General features: G+C 36.8%; 1 protein-coding gene across 3 annotated transcripts in view; it reads right to left on the bottom strand.

Moving 5' to 3' along the window:
- Window positions 1-887: 887 nt before the first annotated feature.
- Window positions 888-26011, bottom strand: part of rims2b (regulating synaptic membrane exocytosis 2b) — a 172603-nt gene continuing 147479 nt past the window's right edge. For all 3 annotated transcript variants that reach the window (XM_079591525.1, XM_079591526.1, XM_079591527.1), the window contains 7 exons: window positions 25474-25635; window positions 19669-19856; window positions 6399-6540; window positions 6109-6221; window positions 3770-3871; window positions 3519-3658; window positions 888-2916 (listed from right to left, as the gene is read on the bottom strand). In XM_079591525.1, the coding sequence (XP_079447651.1) occupies window positions 2710-2916; window positions 3519-3658; window positions 3770-3871; window positions 6109-6221; window positions 6399-6540; window positions 19669-19856; window positions 25474-25635 (1054 nt within the window). In that variant the 3' untranslated portion in view covers window positions 888-2709. The remainder of the gene's footprint in view (window positions 2917-3518; window positions 3659-3769; window positions 3872-6108; window positions 6222-6398; window positions 6541-19668; window positions 19857-25473; window positions 25636-26011) is intronic.

Genomic DNA, 26011 nt, shown 5'->3' with positions numbered 1-26011 from the left:
GGGCGTCATCATGTTTCATAATTTATTATCAAAACCTTTTCTAATCTTGACAAAACACATATTGTCAGAAAGATCTGAGTCTCAAGGTTCCATATTTTTTGACAGAAGTGATATTTGTATAGAAATGTATTAATTTGTTATGGCAGAATGCATCCTATTAAATTCAATAGAATGTATATCATTTTTGGTATTACTCCTAAACAAAATCTCATGGGAACTTACATTTTTGTGATATCAACTTCAAATTTGGAAAACAACTTGGTTAGATATATGGATTTGATTTTATAGTAAAAAATATTTAGTAAAATATATATTTTATATAAAAGAAAATATAAAGTACAGTATATTTGATTTACTGTAAATTTAAACTTCCATAGCTTTTTCATACTTTCACTTCAGCAATAATCTACTGAGTCTTTTCTTTAAAATAAGACCAAACTTGAATTACAACCATTTAAGTTTGAATATTGCATTTTAATGTCCATTCTCAAAAAGGGGGGTGACTGTTAAGGGGTTAAGCACTGGGAAAACATGTGTCCAATGTTTTAAACAGCACACACTGTCAAAGCATGTGACAGGGCAAGTCAAATTGTAAGTATAAGACATATTATTTCATTAATTATTACTTTGTAAAACAAACTGTAACAAATTTAAACCCTTCTTTGGAATTATCTGTGTGCCTCATCTTCAGTGTAATGTTCAACTTAAATTGGCATTTGGATTAAATTGGTATTTTGACCTAAATGAGAATCCTGCAATCCATGAAAGTAATTGTTTTGGTCATTTAAGCTGTAGTAGGTCATGTTGTAATGTCTGTGGCATTCACAACAGGTTTTAAAAGGTTAGTGAGCAGGGTTGGGGAACAATATCAGACAAAACCAGGAATTAGTAAATGAATTTTATTCTCTCAAAACAAGAAACAATTAAAAATTCATATTGTGTGGCAATTTTCCCATCTCCACGAACTGTGACTCACTCCTCATTCGACAACCAGTGTCTGTTGTGTTGAATAACACAACGTGTATAAACATTGTCCAGTCCACTCTGAGATCAGAGACTTGTACAGCACCATCCAATGGGATCCATTTTTATAACATTTTCTTTATAACAATAACAAAATAAAATATACTTGCAACCTTTTCAAGTCAACCTTGAATAAATATAAATTTTCTTCTCAACTTTCCCCCCGCCATGTTTTTTAGTTTTCTTTTGTCTGTTTGATTCTCTTTTCCTTTTTTCTTTTCAAATCGTCAAGATAAGATGAGTGCCAAGAGGTGGAATGTTGCGTTGAATGTCTGAACCGTCGGCCACAAAACCTCGACCCCGACCTGAATCCGTGGACGCCACTGGATCGGGGGGAGGGGGGGACGACAGAGCCTCCGGTCCACATGCACTGTACATAAAACTGCAAAAAATTCCCAGATGTCTCTATCAAAACATGCTGTATTACTCAGACGGTGTGCTCAATCCATGTTGCAGACCCTTTTCAACATGCTTGCTTTGAATGAATGAGCCATTCTAGTGTAACGGAACACAGTGGGATCATGACAGACCCATATGATAATCTACAGCTCTGTCTCCACATGAACACATTTATGGCTGCATTTGAAGGGAGAAATGTACAATTTTCATGTTACGTTTTCATATCGAAATAAATATTGTACATTTATTGTTTTTCCTCAACCATCTCTTGCTTTTTTCCCCCCGTTAATAATATGAGATACAAAGTCTCACCAGGTCACACCTGTAACCGAGATCTGTAAAAATACAGAAGAATATTCTAAAGGATGACAATCACGTCGTTATCATTTTGCATTCAGTCCCTTTGAAAATCATGCACTAGAGAATTTCATATTAAAAATAATACAAACTGTTGAAAATGGCTGATCTGGTCATCCTTAAATAAGTTTCTTCCTCTCTGTATTTTTTTTTTCTTTTTTTTTTGCAAGTCTCGAGGAAAATAACCATAGATTTTTTTTTAAAAACAACTTTGCATCCATGCAAAAAAAGAAAAAGAAAAAGAAAAAAAAAGAAAAAATTATAAATTTCATACAGTACATCAACAAAGAGAACATCATACCGGAGCACAAAAAGGTCCATTATTTATTTATGTTTATTTTTTCAGAATTGTGTTGTTTCCTGAATCAAACAGGATCTCTGGCCGTATCCATTTCCTCATCACCGAACTTTGAAGATCGATCCAGTGGAGATCGGGCTTGATGTAGGGTGATTCCCATGAGGACGTCATCTCTCCTAGGTTACCCTTTCCTATTCCATTTTAGCCGAATGCTTCTCTCTTTATAGATCTTCTTTTGACAGCTTGGCTTATGGTAATGGCTACAACGCATCAAGTTCTAGGTAAGAAACACTGACATCTCTTTTGCATACAACAGAGAGTAAACAGCCAGAGTAAAACAGTGTCTTCCTTTTTCTACTGTTAAGAGTCAGACTCTGCCGAATCCCTGGCTGCATCTCTTCAGCTGAATGGAGAGACTTCCTGTGGCGTTCTTTCCCTGCGTGCGACAGCAGCATACAATTTCTTTTCATTTATTTTTTTGGCAGAAGGACGCAGGCCTTTTCTTTGCCTCTTGTCGCACGGGCTCAGAGGACACAACATCAAGCATGCAGTGTAACCAGGACGTGACCCGTCGAGACCCTCTCCTCTCTGTCAGTGCTGGAGCTACTCACGCCGCTCTCCTCCTCGTGCCGCTACGACCGAACTTTGGAACTGTCCAGGCCTGAATCTGGAGGTTTACTACTTAAAGGTGCCAAGGTTGGGTCCACCAATGAGGTGGGAGGGAAGAGCTTGTACCAGCCAATCACCATGTTGGTCAGCTCTAAATCGTCTAACAGGATCTGGGCGGCTCCCATGAAGGACTTGTGGTCCATGCGTCCATAGTCCCCCCAAACAATAATCTGTAGAAAGAAAAGAAAGACATGATCAGTCAAAGAGTTTCCGGAGATGTGGTGCATTATCATGAACTAAAACTAAAACTATAAAAAAAAAAAAAATTGTGATTTGAAATAAAGCTGAAATAAAATAAAATATAAATATTAGATGAAAAAGTTAAATTAAAATTAGAAACTTGGCAAATAACTAAAATAAAATAATTTGAAGTATTAAAATTACTAAAACTGAAATAAAAATAAATTAATGCTAAATAAAAATGAAAATAACAAATTTACAAAAAAATCAACTAAAATTAAAATTAAAACTGGACATGTAAAAATAAAAATAAATAAAAACCAATGTAAAATGTTAATAAATACTATAATACATAAATGTGGTGAAAACATGTCTATGTCAAATTTTATTCCAAAATCAGAAGAAAACACTAGGAAAGACATTATATTTGGCATAATGGAAATTATGCCTATTTTTGGACCATTACATTTTTTGTGACATTATTTTCATAACAATTTGCCTTTCATGATGACACTTTCAAGTACACACTCTCTACCATACTTTTTTGCCTTACATGTTGTTCATAAATAAGATGCAGCCCTGACGGTGTTACCTGTAAAACCTTCCCCTCGGGGTTCTCCTCAAACTGAAGCTGCTGTTGATAAAGAGGATCCAGAGTTTTTCTAGCTGTCCGCGTTTTCTTTTTGTTGATGCATTTCCCATTGTCCAGCAGATATACTTTTACGTACGGTGCTGAAAATGGAAGATTGCAGGGATTTACATATAAACCTCACAAAATAGTCCAAGAACAGGACTATTAAAAAGCGTTATTGTGTCACGATCAGACTGAGAAATGAGGTGTACCTGGAGTCTGTTTGTTCCCTGGTTTGCCCACCAGGCCTCGAGCCCGAATAACTTCAACATCCAGCCTTTCTTTCCTGTGTACCATACCAATCTGGATGTCACCTGTGGAGAAACCACATCCAAACTCTTAGAGCAGACAAAGGGTCTCTTTATAGAAACTATTTGATGAAAGGTAAACAGTGTTTTTACAGTGCTATGGACAAATCATTTTCAATATTAAATGAATATTTTACCACACAATTCTTTCATTATTCAGGGTTTACTTTATTTTTAATAAAACCTTAGAGGTTCCTGTCCCTCTATTGAATGCCAAATCGCCAATATGCTATTATTACGGAGCTCCGCCTATGATTATTTATTTCCGTTATTTGTTCTTATTCTGTTCATTGGTTTTCATTATATTTATGAATGGATTTTGTTTTCATGAAACTGTTGGCTGACAATAAATCACATTTAACTAATCTTAATTGTAAATCTCATGTATTGTAAAATGCTGTAATTTGAGAGGCATTGGTCCACCTTTTTTCACCAATGTCAACTATTTAACAAATATTCAACTTTTATGAAAAAAAATTCTACAGCATGTAAATTATCTAATCATTTCATTATCTAAATGCTTTAACAATTTCGACTTCTCTTTGTTTTAGTAGTCAGCCTCAGACGCTCGATCGCCTGCTAACACATATGGGGGTTGGAACAGTTCAGTAAGCTTCACGTGGGGGTGGGCAATACAAAGGTGTAAATCATCGATCTTTCATACAAAGATGCCTGATTAAACCGAGTAAGCAAAGGCAAAGAGCCAGTTTTAGGATAACTGTTTCAATGTGTCCAAATGTCATTTTATTAAGCTATAAATATTGTCATGTATTTAAAGGTTTACATGAACGTGATTAATCATTTGAAGTGATCAATCCAAGTGTTCAACTGGCTTTAGATTTTTTTATCAGTGTGTTATGATTGTCAGCAATCTTATATTATCTAAACAAGTGCCCTTGCCCCTTGCCAACTTTATAGAAACGAATTTGAGTGGATCAGGAGCCTGGGCTGAGGAGATACAGAGATTGTTAATTTGCAATCAAACTGTTTTTTTAATAATAAGTGTCCTGATACTGTTCCGAGACTTCATGTCAACCTTGAAAGCCTGACAAAATCTGCTTTAACAGATACATTGAGCACCTTCAGAAGGTTTTGTCAGCTGTGGTACAGCTCAATTGAGGCTCTACTGGAATGTAAAAAATGTTTTGTAATGCTGTAACTTGCCATTATTTATTAAACCAAATCCTTGACCATAATAGTCTACTGTCCCTTATTTTTGAGCATCAATAAGAATGGTAAAACACAAAACCTGTCGGCCAACATCAGTTAAGAGGAAATATTTACAAGGGAGTGAGGTTTTACTCGCACAGCTCTTACTAGGTCGTCTTCATTACATAAAAATGGTTAAGTGAATGTGATTTTTAAGAATCATATTGATAGTTATGATAGTTTTCTTGCAATCTTCTTTGGAGCTGTTTAACGGCTACTCGCGAAAATGATCTGATACATTTACCCCATAACTTGTGAAACATACTGTTTGTGAATAAAAGTTAAATTACATTAAATGATCATTTAAATATCTTAAATATGTTTTGAATATAAAGCGACCATGCCTCTTCACAAGACTTGGATTAAACCGCTCATCATTTTATGATGACTTTATGACCTTTTGAATCTTCTAAGCTTTGGTTACCACAAATGTCAATGGAGGGATCAGAAACCTCTCATTTTCATTAAAAATCTCTTCATTTGTGTTTCAAAGATTAACCATAGAATAACATGATATTGAGTAAATGTTGACCTAATTTTTTTTTTTTTTGGATGAACTATTCCCTTAAAGGATTAATTTCTGTTTAAAAAAAAATAATTATACTGTAATTTAATCACCCTCAAGCCATCCTAGGTGTTTATGACTTTCTTCTTTCAGCCGAACACAATTAAAGTTTTATTTAATATAACTTCGATTGTGTTTGGCTGAAAGAAGAAAGTCATAAACATCTAGGATGGCTTTAGGGTGAGTAAATTGTGGGATAATTTTTTATGTTTGGGTTAACTATTTACTTTAAGCCCAACGTATCTCAACAAATCTCATCATAGTACACATACTGTATGCGTACCCAATTATTCTAGTGTACTTTGTATATTATTTATAAATACTATATAGAATGCCAAGAAGGATGTCTGTTCGACTGTACGCATGCGCTAAATGTTTGTCAAAACTGAAGTTTGACAGTGTCTTATATAATTCTATAGAGAGTTGTTCATATTAACAAAAGAATGAAATAGAGACCCGTGATACTAACCCATTGGAGGTGTGGCCAATGTCTGTCTCCCTGCCAGCTGGGCTGGGCCAAGACCATCCAAAAACTCAGTGAACTGGCTGTCTGATGAGATCTTCACTCCAGGAAAGATTAGACTATTAAAAGATAATGGACAGAAAATCAGTAAACTGAGTGCTAAAGGTTTCTTGCAAGACATTTCTTTAAAGATGTCACTGATGCAAACCCAGCCAACCACCAATGGTGGTGATGACATCATGTGGTTTATGGAGTGGTGGACCCGACATTTTCAAATAGATTTTTACAGCACTTACTTTCCAGGTTTTGGCTTTTCACCATCGTCCGTGGTCTCTCGGCTGGGCTGCCGTGTCATCCTGCTCTTCATCTCAACGGCTAAACCCGTCTCCACACTCCGCTGGATTGCCAGCCGCACCGGCTTCTTTTTCTTACCCTCCTCTGAAAATTACAACAAGGGGAAGGGAAGATGAGGAAATAAGACAAATGCGTGACACTATGACCGCCCCGTTCCACCCCACAGTGTTTTGAGTCCATCTCGAGTAGTTTTGTGGTCTTTTGGACTCGGTCATGACTTCGATTCGGACCGAGCCCAGTCATGAGAACTTCAACTCATGCGTATGATCTGCTTTGAGCTATTGTGCATCTCTGGACCGGAGCAAACTGTGTGCTCGCTGTTTGCATGACACTGAAGTGAAACCAGACTTTATTCCCCCCGAAGAATATTTACATTCTCTGAATTGTTCAGAGCCTCTTCAGGTCTCTGTCTTTACTCAGACTCAACCTACTCAAGTTTCAGCCTGGACTCCAACTTGTATGAACTAGTCTGAACTAGAACACTGCTAACCCACATGCATCTGCCGTTAGTTGGGCAAACTCGAAGCCCCATCCCAAACTTATGCCAGAAGAGTGAAGCCAGAAGTCAACATGTCGAACCATTCAATCTTCAAGAACCACAGATCAACAGTTTTCATGCTCTTCAGGCAACATAAATGGTTTATTTATAGTTGTCTGCTCACCAAACTGGATTGGAAAAAGTGTTTTAGCACCGGAAAACATAATACATTTCACCCTTTAAGAATAAAAACAACTACTGAATGAGACACAAAAAATAAAGACATGTAATGATCAACAGGGGGCGTCAGTCTGCCACTCTGAGCAGCAGGACACCCTGTGTCCCCCAGTCAGCTTTTACACATCCATCCATCCATTCATCCATCGACACAAACATACATCACTCATATACGTCTCTCTGGCTTTCCGATGGTCACAAACCCTTCACAAACAAATTTTGCGCTGACAAATAAAGCTTTTAAAAACACAAGACACTGAAGCACACCTGATATGTGACTTCATTCTTACCTCCGTCTGCCTCGTCAAAGGAGTTCATGCAGGGGAAATAGATAGCCAGTGCCTCGAAGGAGGCAGACAGGCTGAGCCGGCTCTGCGAGCGCTGTATCCGCATGCCGGGGACAGCGGCGCTGCCATCCTGCCCTTGTCTGCCCATTTTACCTCCCCGCACCCTCAAACACCTCCAAGGACACTGAAGAAGGCTGGCAGATGTGTATAGCTGATGCCGTGAGATGGTTTTGTAGAAACAGGATTGTGTTCGGTAACAGCTGCGAGTCTTATTAGTTCGCAGGTTGATATGCGGTGAGGATGACTGTCTGACTGTCTCCTCTGCAGCGCGCTACTTCTCATCTAAAGGGGTGGGAGGGGGAGACGGTGGCATGTGCTTCACAGAGGATGTAGCCAATCAGAGGCACAGAAACTACGAGACCCCTAAAACGCTTCTCAAGGAGACAGAGCTCTGCCTAGAGATATGACTGAACACAAACACACGCACATTACTTGCCTTCTGACTGCAGCTTCATCAGTCACTACACACACACACACACACACACACACACACACACACACACACACACACACACACACACACACACACACACACACACACACACACACACACACACACACACACACACACACACACACACACACACACACACAGTTGAGGAGTGATTAAAAGTAGCAAAGCTACTAACTTGATTACATTTTTTAGTAGCTTGACAATAATTCAGCTGTTCTCATGCAGCTTTTCCAGTAACAAGCTACATTTTCCATGTAAATGATACGTCACTGCTTTTTATGTCGCATTGTATTGTGCGCAGCTGTACAGCAGAGTGAACAGAAACAACAGATGGACAAAGACATGAAGTCAATCTACCTTAAAATGCAGATGATGCCTGTGGTACCTTGCTGATGATGAAAAACCCTTTCTCAAACTAATAAGATTGATTACCTGATTTAACATCTCATCTGAAACTAAGGACACACATTTGTTATTAGTCTACCCAGTAAGTTCAAAATTCTTGTTTTGAAAAAAATAATAATACTTTTATTCAGCAAGTAACTGTAAAGACTTTTACATTGTTACAAAAAACTATTTCAAATTAATGTTGTTCTTTTGAACTTTACATATCAAAGAATAATAAACATTCCATCACGTTTTGTACAAAAATAATAAAGCAACGTTTTTTTCAACTGATATAAATAAGAAATGTTTCTTGATCAGCAAATCAGCATATTAGAATCATTCCCAAAGGATCATGTGACACTGAGACTGGAGTAATGGCTGCTGGAAATTCAGCTTTACCGTCACAGGAATAAATCACATTTTAAAATGTATCAACAAAGAAAACAGTTATTTTAAATTGTAATAATATTTTACAATATTACTGTTTATTTTGGTAAAATAAATGCAGCCTTGGTAAGAGATTTCTTTCAAGAACATTAAAACCTTATACTGACCACAAACTTTGAACGTTAGTGTACAGTATATCACATAACCCTGCCCCTAAACAGCACAATCTAAGATTGATCGATTTACAGTAAGTATTTACGATTTGCCAGTCAAGCTGCTCTTCACATATAACTGTGTGGTTCTTGACCAAAAGAGGCAGCATGAAAAGGTCCAGACCTTCTACCATCATCGATCTTCGTTAAATTGTTATAATAGGACAAAAATACGATGTACTATACAAATTAAATAAGAAGTGCTTTAATTTTTTAATTTAAATTTTTTTAATTTTAATAGTTAAATGTAAAAATAAAACTGATTAGACTTCACTTTATGAATTAAATATGTATTGATGCTACTGAAGTTATTCAGTAAAGAGCATTGTGTGATTTTATTTTTGTCTTTTGTTGTTTAACATTACGGAGACAAATGTCAGCAGGTAGGCTGCGGTCACCTAATGCACATATTCAATATACTGACACACATCCGATTTTCTCCCTGCTGTTTACGTCCACTTAAGACTGACATATCCGACTGTGAAAGAGAACTTAGTTCAGTACTCGTGACAGAACCATAATCACTCTAATAGTTAGACAAATTGGCACAATATGGACAAATAATCTGCGCAAATCAGCAACGGTGCCACACGCAACATCCATTGAAACAGTGATCACAACTCTGGAGAACTATGCCTCTCCATTAACAGGTAAAACACACTTTACAAACTATACACACACCCGATGTGTGCAGAAGTGCAGTTGTGTTTTATTTCCAGACTATTAGTATATAGTGGTAGCTTTAATGTAATGTAGCTTCAAATGTAAATAGCTCCAAGGAACAGCATGTTATCTTTCTGAGGAAAAACAGTGACAACAGGTACTCACTGCCTGACTGGACTAATGACCTTAAAACCCATGAAACAAACACACTGCAATATCAGAATGAATTAACAAATTCATATTTTTTTAACCTGTAACAAGAATTGTAAAACTTGCAATGTTCTAGTAAACAAAGTGAAAACTAGCAGCTTGGTTTTGTTACTGAAAAGAATTGAGAACAATCTATAGCTTGACAATTCCATTCATTATGGGGTTTTGGGCAAATAGAAACTGCAATGCATGCACCTTAATGAAGACAAGACCTTAATTTAAACATGAGATCTAATCTACACTTCTGTAAGTTATAAATATCTTATTGTGGGTATGTTGAAATCATCACCCCTGCTGTATACTGGCTTAAAATAGTAACGTCTCTAACCTTCCTATTAAAGTCTGAAGAATACAGTTGTGACTCATACCACCGCTCAAACCTCAACATGTCTGAGAGTAACACAAATAGTGTAGTGCACATAAAGTCAAACAGAGCATAACTTCCCAGCACGTTTCACTTGTGTCATTTCTTTTTAAGTACACAATCCAATGAACTTAAAATACCATCTAAGCACTAAAAATAACTGGGTGGTTGAGATCTGAAATGTAAACCATTGGCTAATAAATGTGCAGTTTATATTAAACACTAATATTGCAATAGTGCAGACAGAAGACTCAGATCTGACATTAGACTCACTGTGTGGTCTGACGCTAGATTTGAAATGTCTTTGTAATTAAAGTACTTTACAGTAAATTTTGAGAGTTACCTTTTGTCAGTTGTTTTGAGTACTTCGTGAAATTTAAGTGCGTTGGGTGTGATTTTCGTTATTTCGCCGACTTATTCTGTGTACTCAAAAAGGCGTCTAAGAAATCTTCAAAAACTGTTGCAACTATTAAGGAGGACGCCAACCCACGTGATTCTATCTCACAGGGAAGAGTGAACGCGATACTTGCCACAATCGGTGCCCAAGGAGATGATTTGAAAAAGCTGATAGAATACAAGATGACAGCTTTAAGTGCTCGCTTGGAGGCAACGCTGGTTAACTTGCAGTCAGAACAGGTCGGCGTTAAACAAAGAAATGGGGGAGATAGAGGGTGCCCTGAATGGTACGCATTTACGCCTCGGAGAGGTTAAAAAGGTGTGTGAAGGTTTGCATGTGGAAAATAAATCTCTTTGGGTTAAACTGAATGATCTGGAAGGATAGCCTGAATCTCAAATTTGTGGGAATAAGCGAAGGAGAGAAGTCGGGACGCCCCTCTTTGTTCATTTCGGACATGATTACTGAGCTCTTCTGGCGAGACAACTTCCCCAAACCTGTGAAAATTGACAGAGCTCATCGGGCTCTGTTGCCCAAGTCGGCTGAAGGCCAGAGACCTCGCACCATTATTGCACGCATTTACAATGATCGGGATAAAGATTGTAATCTTTCGTCTGAGCGGGAAAATTTTCTTCTGGAATATAAAGAAAAGCGGATTCACATCTTCCCTGACTATACATCGGAGGTGACCATGCGGCGTTGTGCCTTTCTATTGTCATATATTTTAGAATGTATTTATTTTGGTGATGACAAAGATGAACTTTCAGCAGCCATTCAGTGTCTTCAGTGTCACATGATGCTTCAGAGATCATTCTAATATGCTGACTTGCTGCTCAAGAAATGTTTATTCACGTTTGATCAATTTAATACATCCTTGCTGAATATATATATATAGACTGAAGATAGACTAAAATAAACCTGAAATAATCCTTGCAACACAGGAATGGAATTTTCCATTTAGAATGAATAACACACTCAGGAGAGCTTTAATGGTCCATTAAGTACAGTCTCTTGAATAACAACCAGGTGTTGAAATGCCTCTTTACCATCATATCATGTGCTGAGATATTGACTTGTGTTGACCCTATGACCCCTAACCTCTTCTCCACAGAAACAGATGGACGTTGTGAGCGGTCAGCATGTTATTAACACCTGGACCACACAGACCGTAAACACAAGTCCATTATTCCACAACAAGTGGTTTACACAATCCTGTAAAACAGCCTTTGACAGTGTGTTTAGAAAGTCTCTGCGACTGAGCAAAGAGCTTTGGGAACGTTTTCATGGTACTGTTTTTAATTTATCAGTTCCAAACCGTAGCTTACCTAGAGAACATTTTAGGGCAATTGACCGTTCGCAAAGACCCGCCCCCCTTAGTTACTGTCGCTATGCCCGACAAGCTACGCCGCTCTCACGCCACACCCCATGTTCTCACGCAGTGAAAAATACATCGTGGAGCAGAGAGGAGACTGACAACACGCTGACAGTACAGGACAGACCAGGTTACTTTTCGGTTACTTTTGATATTAAACGTATTTAAGTCTCACCTTTCAAATTTGGTAATTTGTTGCGCTAATCACTCCGCCCAAGTAACAGTGCTTCGCCTTCTGAGAATATAGTTCTTCGTATATGTATACAGTTAGAAGATGGCTGTGTCTCATGTGACCTTGTTATTTGTACACGCATATCAGCATTTGTCCATGAATGTTGCTTCAAATCATACAGCTAATGCAACAGTTAAGCAATTTAAATGAAATCCAGAAAAAAAAACACAATGGTTTTGTGTTATTTTTATGGTTAATACATCATTAGGTGCCACTCAAGAGACATATGAACACCAGAGTTTTACATTATGCCATACTGACGTACACAGCCAGTGTATCCTCCTCCAGACTGTGTGTGTCTATGTGTGAAAATCAGAGGAATGAGGTTTATTTTTAGCCGTATATGACTGATCCGGCAGGAAATAGAAAGGAGACGATCTTTAAATACGTGAGGAACAAGCATCGGGTGTGAGAATGAGCCTGTTAAGTATGGAAACTAGTGCTGGGTATCGATTCAAATTTCAAGAATCGATTCGATTCCGATTCTCAAGATCTTGAATCGATTATCATTATTCGATTCGATTCGATTCGATCCGATCCGATCTTATATTCTTAAAATATACAATTTTCAAAAGTTTTAACTGTTCATGAACAATCAAGTGTTTGTATTAAATAACATTCACAAACATACATTAATGTTGTAAAAATATATTGTTCACTCAATGTATTGATGTTAGATAAGGCATTAAGTAATATTAATGAATGGTATCTTAATGTAGTGTTACCAACTAAACAGGAGATAAAACGTGTTTTATTTGACTTGACTGTCCTTTTATTTAATCCAAAACTGCGTTCATATTTAAAAGGCCTTTTAAACTAGATACAACGAACCGCACACGATACCACTTTAGGGGCCGTTCACATATCGCGTTTTATGCGCGTGCAAATTCAGTGAGAAGCACTTCAGTGCATCTCAACAGGTCATGTGACAAAAACCAGCGGCCTTTCCGTAACAACATGGAAAGCTCGGCCGAACAGCTGATCATAGCTGTACAGGGCGGCTTTTTATTTCTCATCTCAATTAATATATCTAGTAGTAAAGCTAATGCAAGGGCTAGAAATCAATACATTTTTTGATGATACTTCCTCGTCATCATGGAGAGCGCAGTTTGCACCGCTTTCTCCTTTCCACAAGCGCGTGCTTTCCCGTTGCGTCTGTCGTTGCTATGCAACCATGAACAGAGGCGCGGGCCGCGCGGCTGGAAAACGAATTTGCACGCGCAAAAAACGCACTATGTGAACGGCTCTTTCCTCATTTCTGGTCAACAAGTCTATACTGTCTATGGTGGATTCAGAGAGACCGCTTTAGCAGCGCTGCCGGTCGCCATGTCTCAGTGTGTTTATGGGGAAAATATAGGCCTGTTATTAAATCGATCCTCTGAGTTACGGATCGATCTTTAGAAATTAATATGAAAATCGATTCAGAATTGGTGAATCGATTTTTTCAACACAGCACTAATGGAAACATGTCAATCCGTACAGCGGGAGAGTGAATCATTACTGCGCCACAAAAATATCCTCAACCTATTTAAGGGGATCTTGGTGGATGTACGACAATCATATAGTAGAACATGTATAGCTGTCTTAAACACTAAACTTTTAGAGCTGGATTTATCTTTTCCTGAACACAAAAGAATAATTTGAAAGATTGTTTGTAACCAAACTGTTTTGGTGACTACTGACTTCCATTGTATGGCCAAAAAAATGAACAAAAATTTAAATAAATAATTGAAATAATAATAATATTAAAAACTTTATCAAAATGTATCAACATTCAGATATGGTAGCACAGATGGTAACATTATTTTATCTTCCACAGAAGTAAGAAAGTAATACATGTTTGGAACAACATGAAAGTGAGTAAATTATGGATTATGCAGAATGTCACTTAGGCCAATTGAAAAATGTAGATGTGACCAGTCACTAGAAAAAGTTGAGTTGGGGAGGTTATAATTTTTTACAGTGAACAGTCAGTAGCCAACAATTCTGCTGATTTGTTGAATCAGCCTTGTGAAAAAGTAGTACACTTTAGCATACTTAAAAACTATTTTTTATGAAAACAATAATAAAGTGGGAATTGAATATAATGTGTACTTTAATGTAATTTCTATTCTTACACATTTGAAATGATGAAGTTGCAATTTAGTTTATTTAATAAAATATATCAACTTCAAATGTAATATTGAATAACACACTATGGTTAAAACTATAGTAAAGTATTTTACATGTGCTTTAGTATGTTAGTCAACACATCAACATAAGTGTACATCAAATTTGACATTATTTCAAAGTGCACTTTTTGTAAGCATGAAAGTGTACTCTCTTGAGTGGCCTTTTATATTTTTAAGATTTTAAGTACACTACAAAAGCACATTCACTACAATTAAGTGCACTTCTTTTTTTGCAAGCCTGTGGTCCCACTGTACATACTGAATACACAAAACCAGAAGAACGTTTGAGTTCTTGCCAACACAGATGAGATCACTCAAGTGAAATAATGCCCGTTTGCATCAGTTATGTCCACTCACCAGTCAAATCAACACAAGTGCTGAAGGATTGGCCTCCAGCAGCAAAGCTCTTTTAAACCCAACAGTTTTTCCTCAACAGACAGCAACGGGGCATCTGTGAGGGAAATGTACACGCTTGCATGTGGCAAATGCTGTAAAACTGCTTTATCTAAAGAGAAGCTTTAACTGTGTCTGATCATAGACTGGCGATTTCACAGAATAACCACGTGGAGCATCCGATTCAATTCATCCCATCCCATCCCATCCCAGCAGGTCTTTATGAGGTAGAGCGGGGTGCGAGGCACGATTTAACCAGTAGGACCTCTGAATCCCTGTGAGCTGTAGAGAGGGACATGCACGTCCTCAAAGCTAGCTCATATCACTGCATGTGTGTGTTCAGATGGGCTACTCATTAGGTCATGACTTCCATCATGGATAAAGTGAGTGACAAAGTGTTTTGTTTCTCAGAAAAAAATAAGGTCATTGTAGGATGTTAAAGGATTTTTGTAAATATTTTTTTTTAAGGTAAAATATTTCCTATAAAACTGTATTGGTGTTTAGTAGTATTTTAATTTACAGGTTACTAAAATATCTCTAGAAAGTTATACAGGTTTAGAGTGACATGAGAGTGAGTAAATTATGACAATGTAACCATCTTAATCATAAAAAAAAAAAAAAAAAAAAAAAATTATGGTAATATTTAAAAAAAAACATATTCATGAGAAGTCACACCACGAGACTTTTGCAACCTAAACTAACCATTAAAATGATCTGATATTTAAGGAAACTTACTGACCATGGGGCTTTGCAGGTGCTTTCTCTATTAAATCACTTCCTGTTCTTTTTTTTTTTTTGTCCATGTTAGTTGCACCACATGACTTCTGAATGAATTTCCACTGGCATTGATTAAGCCTGTATTGCACAGGGCTGTAATAAATGAACACAGACCTACTCAGACTATTCAGAATTTGTGCCAGCAGCACTGCATGGTCCAAATGGATCTCCATCCATTGAGATGATCAGTAATAATGATCCTGATTGATTTGAATGGCTGAGCTGTATGCTCAAAGGGACCTCTTGCATAACAGTGTGGAACAATATTAAAATATCACGTCTTGCTGTTACAAACGCAAAATGGAAAGTCTGACTTTCTTCTACATGGATGGATTCAGAAAGAGCAAAGTTACACTTTTAAAAATCAAGGTTCCAAAGTTGTAGTTTTTTCTTCTTCAGTGATGCCATAGAGGCATTTTTGGTTTCACAAAGAAGCTTTTCAGTGAACAGTTCTTTCTTATCGTAAAGAAGATTTTAAAAATCTAGAGAGCCATTTTACACTCTAAATAATCTTTTGTGCAGAGATGGATGTTAAAGGGGTGGTATAATGCCCTTTTCACAAGATATAAAATAAGTCTCTAATGTACCCAGAGTGTGTATGTGAAGTTTTAGCTCAAAATACCCCACAGATTTGTGTATATAGCATGTTAAAATTGTCTCTTTTTGAGGGTGAGTAAAAACGCAACGTTTTTGTGTCTGTCCCTTTAAATGCAAATGAGCTGCTGCTCCTGGCACAGAGGGCGGAGCTTCAACAGCTTGTGTCCTTTTACCTCAGACAGACATGCACTGAAAATTTCAAAAACTTTTAGCCTTTTATGCTCAAACCGGAGTCAGACAATGATGGAGAGACTCAGGTCATTTCTGAATGGTATAGTTGATGAATTTATGTAGCTTATGTGTAGTTATATTCTAGTCATATTCTGTCATGATAATCTATTAATCACATTCCTGGGGGCGGGGTTTATGTAAATTCTAGGGTTTGTGATGTCACTAACCCGGGAGGAATGTCGTGTAGTTCCTACCAGCCGTTTGTTGTAGTCCTTCAAAAGCTATTTAAATACCTTCCTTTGCTTTGAACTTTGAGCATTGCAACTTTACAGATGTTGTTTATGCTCACACAGCAACATTACACACTAACTAAAGCTAGAAAAGTGAAATCATACTCAACCACCCCTTTAAAGGTTCTTCATGGAACCACAGATGGAAATAAAGAACATTTATTTTCAAGAGGGTAGGGGCAGTGAGTGATTTTCTTGTTTTGTTGTTTGATGAACTTTAAAGGTGCAATGTGTATTATTTCTGAGGATCTATTGACAGAAATGCAATATATGATCCATAACTATGTTTTCAGTGGTGTATAAAGACCTTACTTAATGAACCGTTATGTTTTTATTACCTTAGAATGAGTCATTTATATCTACATAAGCGCGGGCACCCCCTTAAATGAAGGTCGGCATATTGTGACGTCATGTTTCTACCGTAGCCGACAGCGAACAAACAGCGCTACAGAGTTTGCTATGTGGGGAGAAATGTGCTGCTGGTTACGTCGGCCACCGTAGCTTCTCCTTCGAGTTTGAAAAAGGAGGGATAGGCCGTAAGTGACTTTCTGTTTCACTAAAATGTTAAATCAACAAGTCTCAATGTGTATCCTTAAATCGCACCAGACATGGGCTTGGACTTCAAGTATGACCAATGTATCGTTGCATAAAGACAGCCCTTGATGGAGTTCAGCCTGGTTTTTCCTCCAGAGCCGTATGTTGTGGTCATCATTCACAAAGCACTGTGAAATATTGACGTGCACTCAATGATGATGCAGCCTCTAGTGCAGCTGCCACGTCCTGGTCTGAATATCGACTCGAGTCGGAAGGACCCAGTTCGTCTCCACAATAACAAACACAGTGGCCTAGAAAAACACCTTCACGTTTCCTCCGCAGAACGTGAGAGGTTCTGCTCGAAGCCATTGTGCTGATAAGTGCCGTATTAAACACAACACCCTGACTAACTCACACCGACAGAAATAGTCCAATCACATTTTAGAAAATTAGGCTGTTTTTACAGGTTCAATCTGTGAATGTTACTTGTGACTTTATGACCTGCATTTACATTTGAACTAAATGCTCCGCAAACTACCTCTAAACCATCCAAACAAGGTCTTCTGTCTATCTGTTATTTAGGTCAGCAGGAAAACATACTATCAACCATGCATCCTTATTCATTGCAAAATGAATGGAGGGCAGAAATTTAAAAGTTGGGTGAGAACTACATTAAAAAGTAGAAGGCAATACAAATCTTCCAAAACACTTCCGAAGTGCAAAGGAGAATATAAAATCAAGTTTACGGTCAGTAAGATTATATATACAGTATATGGAGTATTGACTGCTGAAAATTGACATTGACAGCTTTTCTGTCACAGGAATAAATTACATTTTAAATTATAAGAAGAGAAAACAGTATTTTAAATATTGTATAAATATTTCACAAAATTACTGTTTTTACAGTATGTTTTGATCACATAAATTCAGCCTTGGTGAGCATAAGAGACTTTTTTCAAAAACAATAACAAATTGTTGTCCTTAAATACAAAAAATACTTTATAATAACTGCACGCTATTAATCATTAGCTAAGCATTAGCAAACAGTTAATTCATCATTTATAAAGCATTAATATAAATCAATAAGCAGTTTATAAATACATCTATACATGCTTATTCTTGATTTATAAGCATATATATAAAGTGTTTCATAATTGTATTTTCATAATTAATGATGAATTTATAATTTCTAAATGAAGTATTGCTTTATTTACAAAACAGTTATTTAGGAGTTGTCAGCGGTTCATAATATCACTTAGAAATAATAAGTAAATGATTAATAAACTATTGTACATTCAAACATCTTAAATATTGCTATGTTTATATGTATTAATAATAAGATGTATGAATGTAGCATATCTATATAAGTAAATGATTAATAAACTATTTAAATGTACATTCATACATCTTAAATATTGCTATGTTTACGATATGTATTAATAATAAGATGTATGAATGTACATTTAAATAGTTTATTAATCATTTACTTATATAGATATGCTTAAAAATCAAGAATAAATAATTTATAGCTGTATTTATAAACTACTTATTAATGTATATTACATGCTTTATAAATTATGACTGTTTAGTAATGCTTAATTAACCCTTTCACATGTAAGTTTAAAATATTCTAATTGACCCCCCAGCGTGAGTTTATCAAGGCGACCGTTATTTCAAATCTGTCACTTTATTGTTTCCATGGTGACGCGTGCTTGTCACGTGACACAGCGCAACCACAGCGCTGAATGAATGATGATCTGCTTTTATGTAATTTTTTCCTTTTTTATTCTAAATATTCACACATTTATTAGCTATAGTATGAAACACTGATATTCCGATTGTCAAATATGTCCATGTGGATGTGTTTTGTTGTATAAACACCTTTATAACGATCGCGTTAGTTTAGCTGTATGCGCGCGATGGGCGGCGCCATGTTAGTTTGTGCCACAGGTCAGATAATCGGATCTGTTGGATTTACAACACGTCAATTCCTCCACTTCTCCCGAAATACATGAACAAAAGTGGCTGGTGAACTGGGAGAAGAATAGGGTAAAATGTAAAACTAATTACACAATGTGTATCTGATATGAATAAAACGTGTCGTCTTTTTATAATATAAAGGATTATTATTGCCGCTTTCTTAGACATCAGTGTGTATTTTACAAACTCAAAACAATTTTTTTTAGTACTTATGTGATTCTTAAATGTCTGAAACCTAAAATAAACATTATGTGGTTGAAAACACTGAATAGTTGTGATATATGACAAGCACTGAGCGCGTCTGTCTCTGGCTCAGCGCCAGCCAACGCGCCAAAGCACATTTGAATTTAGCAGTTGATCACGTGATGCACTGACCGTTCTAATCACACCGGTGTGATCGTACGCTCCAGGGACCAGCCAAGACTGATCACACCGGTGTGATCGTACGTGCGGAAGGGTTAATGATTAACAGCGTGCAGCTATTATAAAGTGTTACCAAAAATTTTACTGACCCCAAACTTTTGAACGGTAGTGTAAAGTGTTACTAGCACAGCTCACTCACCCTCTGGGTCCAGCTGTGAGGTACTTTGACTCTTTTTTCCCAGTCCCACCATGGCGGCCATCTTCGCCCCGAAGCTGGAGCGCCTCTTCTTGTCATCGTCCTCATCGTCATTCCGGCCCAGCGAGCACATGTCTCCACCCACACTGGAACTCTTGGTGATGACGGCGCCAGGGGTGGCCGTCTGAGTCCTGTGTTTCATTTTAGATGCAAACTCACTGTCAGCAATATCAGAAGGAGGTAATACAGGAGGAAGGAAGGATAGGAGTACAGGGACAGGAAGAGAGAGGAAGGGACAGGCTTAAGCTATAGGATTTAGGAGCAGGGTCAAAGGTGAAGGACAGTCACACTGGTATAACAGCCACATTGTGCGCCATCTCCGGGGAGCATCAACATGACCAGCAGCTATACAGTGCTGCAGGAATTACATTTTTTTCAAAGGCCAAAACCCGGAAACAAGTTGCAATTTAGCACTTCCAGTTCCATCGGACTGAAGTCATTGAAGTTTTGAATGGGTTTTTGGTTAAAAGCCTGAAATAAGTTCTGTGGTTATGTTCACATTTATTCTACAACTTAAAATACATCAGTAATCACCTTGTGATTTAAAAAAATATATTTTTTTTTACTTGTCTTGAAAAAGGTGGTTGCTAACAAGTGCCAAAATAGAATTACAGGGGTTGTCTGGGACATTAAACATCTTCATGCTGAACAGATACATACTCATTAGTCTACTTTCACAGCCTCATTGTGTTATGTGCTCTTGCACACTAAATGTTTTTTTTAGGGACCATAAACTGCATTTTCTTTTTAATGATTTTATAATGTTTCCTGAGGTGCAATTATATTGTTAGTATAATTTATACATAAAAAAGTTCATAGTTTAGAAATAAAAGGCCATTTTCCACCCTGATTTTAGCCCTCTGATTTGAAAGCTCTGTTGGAAGGAGTGTGTCTGCTGTGAGACTTGAATGTAAACACTCACTGCTGTGATTGGCTAACGTCTTTGCATATCAAATAAGTATTACATGTGGAACTCTCTCGAAATCTTTTACTACGTTTTTACTATTACAGCTGGCAAGATTACCTAATCGTGAAAAGTGTTGATTATAGCATTATATTTTGATCTACTCCCATTGTTGTGATGAGCATTGTAGCCGATATGTCTGTGGAGTACATGAATGCAGTGATCTAGTCAACGCAACTCTGCACTCTCACAAATGCTTTCATCATAACCAACAGTTAAAACACAATTCAAATAAGAGATTCATTGAGCAATGTAGAAAGGGTCATTAATTATAATAGGAGTTTTGGCGAGAGTCCAGAACTCAGTCACTGATAAACTCACGCTGTGTGATTGACAGCTACAGCGATTAGAAAGGGAGCATTCTTTTATCGCTCTTTGTATATAATTTATTCACAATTTAAATAACAAATTATTTTAACGTTAACAAACATTAATACATTCTGTAACAAATGTATTGCTCAGTGTTAGTTTAAGTTAGTAATGCATTAGCGTTAACTGATGGGACCTTATTGTAAAGTGTGACCAAAATCTGTGATTTTGATTGCATACTTGTTATTTTGCAAGAAGTCATAATGGTGTCATGAGATGTAAAGACTGTGTGCGGCTGTGTCTATTTTCAGTTCACCTGCCAACAAAAATGTCTCTAGTGTAAAGTAAATCTCTACACAATTCATATAATTAATCAGCATTAGGGTTAGCATTATTTAATTTGATTGAACAGGTCTACTCCAGCATATCGTCCCCTTGGAATTATAAGGTTCTATCTGCATTCTGACTGGTTTTGAGATATTGAGCTTTAAAGTTTTTGCATTCCATTCGACTGTGTAGAAAGAACCTTTTTATTTTCTAAATAAAAAGTTCCAAAATGTACACAACTTAAAAAACAACATCACATAATGTAAATAAGTTGTCACAGAATAAGAATATGTGAATAACTCAATTTTGACAAAAATGTCAGATAGAACCTTATAATTCCAAGGGGACGATATCCTGTAGAAAGGTCAGGTATGGACAGAGACGGTAATATGAAGTATTTATCCACAGAGGCACAGTTTGCAGAAAGCTTGTATAATGACCTATTTTAGTGATGCGAGACAAGCTCTTGAGTCAAACAAGGGGGAAATAATGAGACAGTGACTCATCAAACTCAAGCTCTCTCTCCTGAAAAGATAGGAGAAGATGGCTTTAGGCTACTAACATGAGATTGAATACTGTGCTAGTGATCCGTCTTACTAATAGAAACAAGAGATAACTTTCTGTTTGTTTTTCTGTGAATGGGAAGTTTTTGAAGTAACTTTTTTTCTGGGTTTGTATCTACCAAAATACTTTCAGAAGACTTGTATGAAGATTGTTCCATTGACACTTAAAATATTTAAAATATTACCGGTAGTTAAAATATTTATACATAAGAGGATGAAGCTGTTTCTATGACAACTATCAACAATAATCTTTGCTCTGAATGTTAAAGTCTTTATTAGGCAGCAGGATCATCAGACATTAAACACTGTAACACTACAAACTGACTCAAATGTATGTGATATTACTTCCTTTTTTTTTTAAATATGCCTCTACAACCAGATATTGCTTTGTATATTCAAATCAACAGGATTCAGCAGGTCCTATTATTGTATCTGTCCACAACTATCTAACTTATTAAAATATCTTAAAACAGTCTGAACAAACTATCTTATATTCTTGAAATACTGTACTTACTGTACATACTGTGCTGTTTAATGTGACAATCACAATTGTATTTTGCAGTATTTGGGACCGAGGAGCAGGTTTTGAGATCTGAAAATTACATTATGTCTTCATAATGCATCAAGCCTTGATATTTTATATAAATTTAATTTTGATGTCTCATGAAATGACCCGTCTTAAGTTTTTTTATACATACTGAGAATATTTTATATTTATATTTACATAGTCTCTCTCTGCACTACCATTCAAAAGTTTGTGGTCAGTAAGATATTTGTTGTTGTTATTATATGGCAAAGATGCATTACATTTATCAAAAGTGACAGTAAAGACATTTATCATTTCTATTTCAAATAAATGCTGACTTTCTATTCTTAAAAAATAGAAACAAAGTATCAGTTTTTAGAAAATTAGCAGCAGAGCTGTTTTTGACATTGATAATAAATGTTTCCAAATCAGCATATTAGAATGATTTCAAAAGGATCATGTGACACATAATACTGAAATAATAAGCATAAGCGACTTTTTTCAAAAACATTAAAAAAAAGACTGATTAAGTACTATAGGCTCGTAGTATCAATCACTAGTCCCTAGATTATTGAATCATACTGTTTTAAAGACCAATAAAGACCAATCAAGTTTTTAAATGTTGTTTATATGTGGTATTTTTAATAAAAAGCTAATCATATGAATTACCGTTATGTGTCCGGCATTATAAAGATATCACTGTGCAGCGTTTACTACAGTAATTTGAGTAAAGTTGACCAAATCTCTGAGCTTGTGTTAGTGAGTGGAGGCGGGGTTAATTAGGATATTCATGGATCTGCATATACTAAATGAAGCAAGGGTGTAGAGTTATGTTCAAGCTATTTTAAGGCATGAAGACATTTTTCAGGAAAAAAACGTTTAAATATGACATTTTGGTGATCAAAGTTTTTTGATCAGTTTTAGGGGATACAATTATTGACTACGTGGGGACTTTAAGGGCCTTATCAGTCAAACAAATGAAAATGGTAGGTTGACAGAAGGACTTCACATGACAAAGGAGGACTAGAGCTAACTATGGCATTTCATTTTGCCACTTAATCTCATGCAGCAGCAGCTCAGTGTGTTTGTGGAAACTTGAGAAACCAACAAAGACATAGATGAATAATGCTGAATGTTTTCATTTCCTGTGACGTTTAGGCAGAAGCTATGAAATCTAATGATTGTGTCTGTATAAATACACAATAACTTAGATAGGAAATAACCTTGTCTTGCTATGACAATGGCATTTGACTATGAATGAAACAACCCCTCATTAAAGCAACATGAATGGCCATCATATAGTCATGTCAAACAGTAAGAGGCATAAAACATTTTGAAGAGTGCTGGTGCTGCTTTGAAATGACTGTAACCTAATAAAAATGCAGTCTACGGTACTCAACATCTGTATGAGTGCACAGAGTGCTGGTTATGTAAGAATTCATGCTACTGCAGTTGTTAATTGGTGAATATTTCAGTTGACAACATTAAAATTCTATTTTATCTGCTGTAACGTTTTAATGATCACAAACACTTCATCTATATTCAGTTAGTGACCCACAAATGGTACCGAAAACTTATTGAAGTGGAAATTGGTGGAAATGCTTGATAACTTAAGCTTGTTTCTTGTTTTTGCTCTAATTGGAATGGAGATGACAGCTGTTCATGCAGAACTCCCCAGGGTTAATAAGATGACAGTGATATTATGCAAGACTCAAACTCTTTTGGGACAATATGACGAATTAAAGGGCAGTGGAGAGTGGTGCCATCTAGAACTACCAAACACAGGATTGAATAACAAGACACATGCACTGAATAAAAGTGAAATAACTGTATCATTTATTTAAAGTATATTTTTATGTTGGCCTAATCTAAAAATAAAGTTCCCTTTCAGTCTGTCATGTTCGACGTTAACTCGATACTGATGTATGAGGAGCTCACTTAAGGGCCGAATCACACTCGGGTAGCAAGAAATCAGGCCATTGAAGATTGGCGATTGAGATTTGCATGCCAAGCCACTCCCCCGAACATACGGGTATATATAAGCTGGCTGGCAACTTGCTCATTCAACTTTTTGCTTTGGAACCAACTTGTTGTTTCTACTCACTTTGCCATTCGCCTTTGCTAAAAAGAGGTGATGTTCTTGTATATATATATATTAGGGATGGTAAGATTCACCGATTCGCATCGGTGCATCGGCATAAAATTTCGATTTAAATAAGTGTGTATCGGATACAATTAGCATTTGTATCGCGATGCATCGCTTCTAACATATCTGCATCGGTAAAAAACTATTTATTCATATATAATTATTAGTAGATGCGCTATACTTTTACTATTTAGAAAGTGACCAATCCTTTGTGACCAATATTTTATTATGTAACTGCTGCGTTCACACCAAATGCGGATAGAGCGCCTGGAGCGAGTGATTTCCATGTTAAGTCATGTAAAGACGCGTTGACGCGCGTCTGGAGGTCCTGCGGCGCGATAGATCTCGCATCATTCGCGCATCCAGTTCGACTAGATTGATTTCTCCTTCCTGAACTGTTGCTCGAGCGCTTTTCCCCCTTTCATTTAACATTATTAATCAGCAGATTAACTGATACTGATACAATATCTGATTTTACCTTTTTATATTCATATCCAGGTGGGAGAAAATGTTACTTTTTTTGGTAAATACTGGTCAAAATTCTTAGACATAAATGCCTTGGCTCGACGATTTTGAGTGTTCAGGATTTTTCCTTTTACAAAGTACTACGGCTGACCCAATGGAAATGTAAAACTGTTCTAAAAAAGTATTGTCCGGACCTCCACAAGGAAGGAAATATGGATACCGGACCTCTTGGAACTTTATCTTAATACTCCTCCCCTGTTTTAGGGCCATGATCAGACTGGGGAGAACATTAGCTGAGGACACAAACTGGAGAACACTAAGCTGGAGGACATTAGCTAAAGGACACTAGTTGGAGGACATTAGCTAAAGGACACTAGTTGGAGGACATTAGCTAAAGGACACTAGTTGGAGGACATTAGCTAGGTTTATGAGACACTCTGCTTCTAACCTCTCAGGTTCCTCCTGTTCTTCCTCCTCCTCTGGGATCTCAGTAGACAAACCCACCCCCCCTTCATGCCCCGCCCCCAGTGTGCTTGTTGTAGTTGCTTCCACCTGCTCTTCCACAACAACAGCGCCCTCTTCTCCCTGACTCGGAAGGGCCTCCGCACGGCTGACATACACACACACGGACAGTCAGACAGACACACAAACACATAAACCAAGCCATGACATCATGAAAGGAAGCATGCAGGACAGAAAAGACACAGAACAGCCATGAGCTTGGCAGACATGCAGATGATGAAAATAAAATAAATCTTTAACAAGATATCAGAATGAAAGTGTGAAAATACATGAACTCTCCTAATTCTGTGACAATAAAGGCCAGAGAATGATGCTGTCATATACTTTGAGATTCTCCTAAGTCTCAATCCTTCTGTTAATGGGTTAATCTTATAAAAGTCCAATTACAAAACATGTCCAATTCATATTTCAATAATACACTTTAAGCCTATTTATAAGATGAACTGTTTTTGCTTTGTATTGCA

This window comes from Phoxinus phoxinus (genome assembly GCF_949152265.1).
Source record: "Phoxinus phoxinus genome assembly, chromosome: 19".
Classification (NCBI taxonomy): Eukaryota; Metazoa; Chordata; class Actinopteri; order Cypriniformes; family Leuciscidae; genus Phoxinus; species Phoxinus phoxinus.
This window is presented reverse-complemented; position numbering and strand designations above follow the sequence as displayed.